This window comes from Nematolebias whitei, chromosome 20 (genome assembly GCF_014905685.2).
Source record: "Nematolebias whitei isolate Nwh7 chromosome 20, NemWhi1, whole genome shotgun sequence".
NCBI classification, from domain to species: Eukaryota; Metazoa; Chordata; class Actinopteri; order Cyprinodontiformes; family Rivulidae; genus Nematolebias; species Nematolebias whitei.
The window spans coordinates 37,761,782-37,771,536 of record NC_056517.1 but is presented as its reverse complement, the minus strand read 5'-3'; the positions used below and the strand labels follow the sequence as shown (position 1 = coordinate 37,771,536).

Genomic DNA, 9,755 nt, shown 5'->3' with positions numbered 1-9,755 from the left:
ATATATATATATATATATATATATATATATATATATATATATATGTGCGTGTGTGTGTGTATATAATTCCATGTCAATCGTGCAGCTCATCCATCCATCAGCCAATTGTGTATCATGTCCAATCTTATTTTGAAAAACAGTGATAGAGCAAGTCCGGGAAAAACGAACTGCAAAGTAGCGAGGGACTACTGTTTTTTTTTTTTTTTTTACTGTATGTTACACTGATTTCATTCATTTTGCTAAACGCCCATCTGGGGATGTGCATTGCAAATGAGCATAAGCTATAAATGATATAGTGTACAGTGTTATTTAATGCCTAACACGTGTCCCTATATAAACAATAAATTAAATAAAAATAAACAATACCATGAGTTAAATTAGTTTTCTCTACATCCTGAAAATATAACTTCAGATTTTTCACATTCATGCTGCTGTTTGGCAAATTGTTTTTGTGCTACTAGTGCTTAGAGTATTTTTAGTTGATGTTTTTCTTAGTTCATATCTTAGATCTTATTACTGCTTTTACATTTTATACTTTTGTTGGATGTAACTGGGACCTCGTGTACACAATTTCGTTCCACCACTTGTACCACATGTGGTGCAAATGACAAATAAAGAGACTGAGATTATATCACCTAAACAAAGACTTTTAAGACATTTAAAAAATTGAGACCATGATGATTCCAACATTTAAAGCAAAAATATTGCATGTTATTTAGTGCTCAAAGTACATGTATATGTTAGGGATCAGTCAATACCAAAGTTTAGGGCAATGTCTGTAAAATGGACTGTGGCAGCCATCTTGAATTGGGTTGAAAGCTAGTCAGTTGTCGATATACAGTACATTCAAAGATTATCGTACTCTCTGAGAGTTTGAACAAAATTTTTTTATGAGATATTCTGTTAACAGATAACTGACTCATTTTAAACAGATCTTATCAGTTAGTGCTCAGAGTAGGTGTTGAGGATTACTTCCACCTACTATCACACCAACATTTAGCTCAGTCATTCGCCATATTGGCTGTTATGATGATTAGCTGCGTTGGCCATCTTGAATGGCGTTAACTCCAAAAAATGACCAGTTTTAGATGCCCTTCCTATGATTATGCTTTGAGAGATTCATTAAAATTTTAATTTGTCCAGATATTTGCTAATACTATAAAGAAACAAACATACACACACGAATGGGCAAGAATATATTTGCAGCATCCTATTCAGAGGTGAACAATACAGCTAGTTAAATTAAATTAATTTGTACATTTTGTAATTGACGTGCCATTATTTTACCTGACATTTTAACTTACTCTATAGAAGTCATTTCAAAATGATGATGATATTCATTAAACCTTCACAATTCTTGAATACATTTTTGTGCTTTTTTTCTTTGTTGGGTAAATAATTGCATATCTGCCTAGAAAATAAGCTTTGAAGTGGCTCAAGTTGTACTTTTTCTCTCTAAAAATAGTATCAAAGTATAATTATGCTATCTCTAGGAAATGACAAAGTCATGTTTTTTCTATAGCTGGCTCGGAGCTTTACATAATTCTCATATCATTCTATTAAATTATGTGTAGAAACACTTGTGGGACTGCAAGCTTTTTTGTTTTGAGATCCCTGTGCAAGAAGAAGATGTTTTAATCAGCCTTCATCCCAAGGTGGTGCTAAATTTACTTAATTTGAGTCTCAAAGAAAGAGGAGACAGAGTTCACCTGCTATGTTTGTTTTTCTCTTGTGATCTGCTTTATTAAGTCTCAGACAAGTATTTATGCAAAATGGTAACCCAGTCTCAGAAGACGTTTGAGAGAACCTGTGTCCCCGTGTTGTGGGAAAACTCGATGCGCAATGCTACCTCAGCCCAATTCGTGCTATGAATCAGTGCAGCGTACAGACTCTAAAATGCAAGCTTGTTTGCTTCTGACCTTTTCAGGAGTCAAAGTTGTCGGTGCAGTTGCTGATTTAAATGATAAAATGTGGTACCTGCGTTAGGTTAAGTCATAAAAACCTCTGTGCTGAAACAACTGAAATACAGCTGAAGCAACTCAACTTAAAACATAAATATATAATGTAAAGAACTAGGAGAGAAATAAGTAATTCATGTTAAAGTTATTAACTTCTGTCTACTACTTTGCTGTACCCGCTTGGTACTTTGCAGGACTGTAGAGAGTTGGCACCTTTTTCCAATGGTCATTAGTAGTGGTGTCCTGATACCGATACTGGTGTCTGCATCGGACCCGATACAAACATTTTTTACAAGTCCTTGTACTTGTAAAAAAGGCCCCGATACCTGGGACCAATACCACTTATGTACTGGGTGGGTGGCGCCATTTCTGCTTCTGCTGCGCAAGTGACTGAAGGTTAAAAAAAATGTATGTAGTTTGGAGATATTTTAAGATAAACACGGATGAACTCAGTAAGTACTCTGTATCAGTACTCTGTATCGGTGAGTACACAAACTGAAGTACTCATACTTGTACTCAGTTTGATAAAAATTGGTATTGGGCCACACTAGTCATTTGGCAGCATGTGGTGTACACCCTGCACAGGTCTACAGGAACACAGATGGACAAACAACTAACTACACTCACACGCATCACGTCAATGGCCAATTTTGAGTTGCCAATTAACTTGACAGTTCTGATAATGAACAGTGGGAAAAAAATCAGAGAACCATGTGGGTCTTGTCCTGCTCGACCTAACTGCTGCCTTTGATACCGTGGACCATAGCATTTTAATATCATGCTTACAGCACCAAGTGGGTATCTGTGGTACTGCACTGAACTGGTTTAGGTCCTATCTGGCAGATAGAACCATGTCTTTCAACATAGCTGGGTCTGAATCCTCCACTGCTTCTCTGTGTTTTGGGGTTCCACAGGGCTCTATTTTAGGTCCCCTACTTTTCTCCCTTTACCTGCTTCCATTAGGATCAATCCTTAGAAAGCATGGGATCTTTTTTCACTGTTATGCTGATGATAGTCAGATCTATATGCCACTAAAAAAGAAAGATGACCCCTCAACTAGGCCACGTCTGTTGTGTTTTGAAGACATCAAAGCCTGGATGTATTTAAACTTCTTAAATTTCAATGAAAAGAAAACAGAAGTGATGTGTTTGGTCCTAGTGGCTCTTGTGAACCTTGCCCTGTAGATCTGGGTCATCTGGCACCACATGTAAAGAAAACTGTTTCTAACTTGGGTTTTAAAATGGACAGTGATTTTAAATTAGATTCCCAGATTGGAGCGGTGGTCAAGACCAGTTTTTATCACCTCAGACAGCTGGCTAAGGTAAAGCCCATCCTCACAAAACAGCAGCTGGAAACAGTAATCCATGCCTCTGTCACCTCTCGGCTGGATTACTGTAACACTCTTTACCTTGGAGTCAGCCAGTCCTCCCTCAGACGCCTCCAGTTGGTCCAGAACGCTGCTGCTCGGCTTCTAACTGGAGTTCATGAGAGGGAGCACATCACCCCCACTCTGGCTTCACTCCACTGGCTGCCTGTTCATTTTAGAGTTCAGTTTAAGATTCTTTCATTTGTTTTTAAAAGTTTAAATGGTCTTGCTCCATCCTACCTCTCTGAGCTGCTTCACCCATATTCTCCTGCTCGGTGTCTCAGATCAGCTGATCAGCTGCTCCTGGAGGTGCCGAGGTCTAAGCGGAGGCTCAGAGGGGACAGAGCTTTTTTTCCTGTTGCCACTCCAAGACTGTGGAATGATCTCCCTCTTCTCATCAGACGAGCTCCTTCACTGTCCAGTTTTAAAACTCTTTAAAAACACATTTTTACTCCCTGGCTTTTAGCACACACTGAATTTTGCTCTGCACTGTTTTTATTGTTTTTATTGATCTTAATGTTTTAACAACTGTTTTATGTGTTTAAATGTTCTTGATTTTATGTGTACAGCACTTTGTGGCAGCTGTGGTTGTTTTAAAGGACTTTATAAATAAAGTATTATCATTATTACTTGTGGAAACCCCACGGGAGAGCAGGCAAATCACATGCAGATAGTCAGGAGTTGAACCTACGGCCTTCTTGTTGTGAAGCAATGAAGCAAACCAACTGCTCCATTATGCAGCTCCCAAGTTATTAATTTTATTTCTAAAAATCAAGCGTAAAGGTGTTTTGATGAATTATAGGTGAAGACTTCAGACAACACATTTCTGAATCATGCCGTACTGCTTCTACTGTACTGACTCCCTCAACAAGAGACTTTACCACACTGAATTAATAACTATATTTTAAATAATTGAATTAGTCACATTTCAGCATGGAGATTTACAGTATGTAGGTCGGCCTTATCTTGTATTCATGGTTTTACAAAAATATAAATGTTGGTATGGCAGATAATTGTTCATCTGTTATTTGTTGTAAGTGCATTCTCTGTATCAGTATCTTGAGAAGGGAGAGATCAACTGATAACCAGTTTTTAGTGTATAATTGGGCTCATGTCTGGGGAGGTCTGTGTTGTATTGGAAGCTGAAATAGGATGACCCCTTTTTTCATAAGTACTAACTTACCATAGCTATTGTAATTTATTCCCCTGGTTAAGTTCTATTTAGATGAGTGAAGCTCTGACACAATGAGTTCAGAAGGTTCCTAAATTTATGATGGTCCCCAAATTACCCAAGAATGATAACTACGAGGTCCTTCTCTTAAAAATATGCCAGTATCTAAAGCTGAATTGGACTTTCTAGGCAGACTGGGTTCAGAGTAAACCTAATGTATTCCTTATTTTTGTAAGGTTTTACTCAATACTCCGATAAGTAGTAACCAAAAATAGCAATTCCAAGATCAGGATTAATTAACAGTGTTTATTTACAGACGTGATCATCAACAGTAGGCTGCAACTCAGCTGGGAGGGACTGGAACCCTGGAGAGCAAGGACAGGAGTTAATATGGAGGTTTAGATCATTGGGGATGATTCACTGTATGGTTTGTCTCTTACTGTGGGAAGCCAAGGTCATCATAGTGTTGAAGGTCTCAATACTTCCTGGAACAATGAACGAGGAAGTCCCAGAGAGGTTTCATACATCAGTGGGCAAGTGGTGTAAGGCATTATTTCTCATAGAGGTAGTTTGGAAAAAAAGGTCATATTTGTCACCATCCGTCATAAACACATCTTCAGTCTTTTAGACACCATTAAACAATACAAGTAGTTTGTTCTTCTTCTGGGGAACAGTAATATGTCATCATACTTCATTCTATACTGAACCTTTTGTTCATAATGAGTGTTTATCAAGCTCAAAGCTGCTTGCAACTTGTTTGACACTCTGTGGCAGACAGCAGAATAATTAAAATTCTAATTGACAAAAGCTGTTTAAGCCCTGAAAACGTGCTAAAGTTTTGACAAGAATGATAATATATTTTAATGAGCCGTAAGCTCCTTGTGGGAAAGCTGCACTTTTCAATCTGGGTTGAAGGAGTCTCGCTCCGTATTTTGTATTCTCTTTTTATTCTTCACTTTCCTTTAATGTGTACACAGTAATTTATGTAATTCTTGTTGTGTGCCAACAGGGCAACCACAGACTGGGAGTGAACACCGGTCTGGAGGGGGACTGGTGCAGCCTCATTCCAGTAGGTGGACCCTGCCTAACAGTGACCACGGGACTCAAATGGAACCTAAGTGAGTTATTTTTTGTTCAGATTAGCCTCCAGTTTCTTTTACTTTCACATCTTGTTGGCTCACTGCACAGAGAGCCTGAGATACAGACAGATCTGTCACGACAAAACAATACTTTGCTGAAGTTTTAAGTTCACAATGCTTATGTCACCAAAGACTAAGTACCGTAATTTTCGGACTATAAGGCGCACTTAAAATCCTTTATTTTTTTTAAAAATCGACAGTGAGCCTTATAATCATCACGCCTTATGCATTAATTCTGGTTGTGCTTACTGACCTCAAAACGATTTTTATGTGGTTATTGTGAATGAGTTGAATAAAGTTTGACATCTGACTGTTTTGTTTTTGCTTAATGCGCCTTATAATCCGGTGCGTTTTATGTATGAAAACAGACTCGTTCATTGATATTGCGCCTTATAGTCCGAAAAATACGGTACTTTTTTTTTTCATTTACAGTTTAATCATTTCATCTAGCAAATAAAAGACAGTGATTTACAGACGCTCAAAATGAATAACGTGTATTTGTTGTGAAGATTTAAAAAAAGAACATGCTCCAAAGAGCACCAAAGTTCATGCTCATTACTCCAGGTATAAATCAATCAATCAATCAATCAGGTCATCTGGATGGTTTATTTTGTTGCTGAGAGGTTTTGTCCTTCATCCAAAGGACTTCTTCTTTGGTGTTTTGAACCACGTTGGCATGGCCGCCTCAGAGGAGTTGACGGGGGAGAGGGCTGGTCCGGAGGCCATCTTATCACCAGTAAACTGATTTTTTCCACTATGGGAGTGAGCCGTTTGTGGAATTCAGTTTGGTTTGGTGGCTCCTCAGACTGAAGAAGTCCTTCGGATGAAGGAGGAAACGTCTCAGCAACAAAAGAATCCATCCAGGTGACCTGACTAAACATTATTGGATGCTCCAAAGATCTTTCTTTGTCTTGATTAATGAGTGAACATCTATTGGAGTTCCATCTGAGGACCCCTGTGGTGTCACCCCTGCTCCCACCCGTATGGCCAGCTGTGCTTTTAATGAGTTGGCACCGACCAAACTGCCACCCAGTGGAAGGAGACTGGACCTTCTGTCAGTGGAGTTGCATAATGCGTCTCCTCCTTAATGGATGTCCACTGTCAGAGCTTGTGTGTACATTTTTGGGAGTCTATACGCTCGACCGAGCACATGTCTGCTTGTTTGAACATGTCCTAGTGCATGTTTCAACGTGCATGTGCACATGCACTTCCAGTCTTGTTTATGGGCGTGTGTTTTATTTAACATACAACGTGTTGTACAGTGTATTTGCTTGGCACACCTGCGAGATGGTCTTCTGAATGGTAATGAGTGGGACTTAATACATCAGAGTCTTATGCAGATTAGCCAGTGATAACAAGATGCATAATTAACCAAATGCATATTTAGAAGGCTAGAAGTAATGATTCCCCTTTGGGGTTTGAGAAAGGAACTGGAATATAAAACAAAAATGTGATTTTTTTTTATTTTTTTTTTTCAACATGCTTGACTGCAGCATGTACAGTACTGGTGGAAATATTGTAATTCCAGCTTCCTCTGGCTGGTGTGCTTGTTTTGACTGTATAAATTTATGTCTGTGCAGAAATTTAAATCCTGCTTGCTTGGGGAAGCCCAAGTCGGAGCAGTGCCATTCTCGGGTGACATAAAGACTCTTTAGAAGTTCATTGAAATGATGCCCCACACTTACGTTCAAAGCTTTTCTATGATTAAAAATGTATGATATTTCTATAAAGAAAGAGTCTTGAGCTGTCAGCCACTACACCCCGTCTCGCCTTAAGGAGACTTTTTGTTTTTTTGTGCATCCAGAGGTTGTTTTTAACTCTCGCTCGCAAGAATAAAATTCTACAGTGGTTTGTGTTCTTTTGATCTACTTTGTAAATTTAAAACGAGTTCTTAGTTGAGGAGCAAACTTTTTTTTTTTTTTTTCTGGTTTCGCTTCAGGAGAATGAGCTGAAATAGACTTGGCTCAAGTTAATTCAATAATTTTATCAGTTTTTAGGTTTTATCAATAATTTATGTTGCGACGCCAGATCTGAAGCAGTACATGTGTTTACTCAGGCAGCCAAGGGGGATACATGTTTTAAAACCCAAAAAGTACAATCCTGCAGAACTAATACTAGTTGATTGTTTTTTCAGTGAACCATGCACGATGTAAAGATGTCATTCTGACAGCTTTTTATTAAACAAGCTGTTCTCCGATGTCCTCCATCGCTGAAAGACTCGAACAGTGAATGGTTTTAGTTTTCTACGAGTGTTTTTCTGGACTGGAATTGAACAGTGACTGCAACTAAACCTTTCTGCTTTTGGTGCAAGATATGTACGTGGGTGAGAGTTACACTGTGAATAAGAACAAAGTTTTTTTTTTTTTTTATTGGCCATGGTGGCGCAGAGTGGATGGAGCAAAGTTTATCCATCAACAGGTACAATGGCTGAGCCGGGGGGTGGCAAATGGTGGCCTTGACCACCATAGGTTAATAGTTGGCCACCCAAGGGCTACCTCAATCATTTAAAGAAACTACTTTTAAGCAATATAAAAACTAGAAACCATACTTTCCTGAATTGATAAGGGTGGCCATTAAATAAATAGATAAATAAATAAAAATATTATATCGAGATGCAGTCACACACCAAAATGGAAGTCGGTACCTCAATTGTTTTTCAAGTTATTGCACTCGCATCATACACGGACGAACGGACAGTGTTTCCAGTTTCTCCTTTTCTCTCCCCGACAGGAGACAACAAAAGTGTTTTCGCTGGATTCCTCACTTGGTCTGGAGGACGGAGGTACTGCTGGTCCCACCGTTAGGTCAAGTTTCTATGGAAACTTGCAAATATTTATTAATCAGCTCCAGTAAACATAATTCTCTTATAGTCAAATAATAAATAAATAAGAAGAGAAATGGGTAGTTGCTGGTGAGCCAGAGAGCAAGCTGAGTGTCAGCAAAGGAAAAACTAACACAAGTGCAATTAAGTAAACTAATTTAGCTCGCGTTGATTTCTCCTGATACGCTACATAAATAAAGTATACCTAATTACAGTTCCATCACTCTGACCACTCTTACCTGACGTTTTCTATCCCCTCTTGTGGAAATGCAATTACCAAAAAACATGCCAGGACCTTAATGGGTTGTCATAGGAAGAAGGGTTTTTAACCCACCATATGATTTAGATTTGTGCAGTAGCCTTGTGGGAAATACAGTCACGTTTATATGGGAGTTCAACATTTATGCTATCACGTTATTTCTGTCTGTGCTTTTTTTTTTAGAACCTAAACAGAATGTTGATGCAAGTAGACCAACATAAGAATGTATTTTAGACATGTAGGAATATATACAATTTTGAAGCTGATTGGTTTTTGAAAACTGAGGCAAATCAAGAATTATAGTTGAGGTTGTCAACGTTAATACAGTAATAATGTGGTAATGTAGCGTTGCTTTATCTGTTAAAATGAGCGTTAATATAAGTCAGTGTGTAATTATGTTCATGAGCCACACCTGATTATGGTAATGCACCACATCTCTTTGATAAAGCGGCATGCGAATCAGGAAGAAATAATGACTTCATGCTTGTTGAATGAAGGAGTTATGTTCTCACAACAGTGCATGTCTGCTATGTATTATTTCAGATCTTTGCTGCCACTATTAAAGACTCTGCTTTGCGATAACCAAGTAATTTTCAAGAATAAATATAAAATATACAGAAATATATGGTAGAAATTGACTTTTTTTTGTATATTTAAAGTCTTGCTAAATTATGACTCTATTATGACAGAGTTCCGGCATTCCTGTACACATTAATCTGTTGGACTGGTGAAAATGAAGGAGTATATCCCTGGCTAGCAGAATTAGCAGCACACATCCCTGTACCCAAAGCTTCTGTTTTAATCGAGGGGCTTTTAGAGCTGCAAGACTTGAGTTGGGTAAACATTAATGCACCGCAAGTTCCATGCATAGACGTGCTAATAGGACTATGCTGCTAACAGAACCATGCTGCTAACAGAACCATGCTGCTAATAGGACTATGCTGCTAACAGAACCATGGCGCTAACAGAACCATGGCGCTAACAGAAACATGGCGCTAACAGAACCATGGCGCTAACAGAACCATGCTGCTAACAGAACCA

At 38.5% G+C, this 9,755-nt stretch overlaps 1 protein-coding gene across 1 annotated transcript in view; it reads left to right on the top strand.

Moving 5' to 3' along the window:
• tpk1 (thiamin pyrophosphokinase 1) overlaps window positions 1–9,755 on the top strand; it is a 106,751-nt gene that overhangs the window by 64,441 nt on the left and 32,555 nt on the right. The window contains exon 7 of the mRNA XM_037694318.1: window positions 5,505–5,613. Coding sequence (XP_037550246.1) covers window positions 5,505–5,613 — 109 coding nt within the window. The remainder of the gene's footprint in view (window positions 1–5,504; window positions 5,614–9,755) is intronic.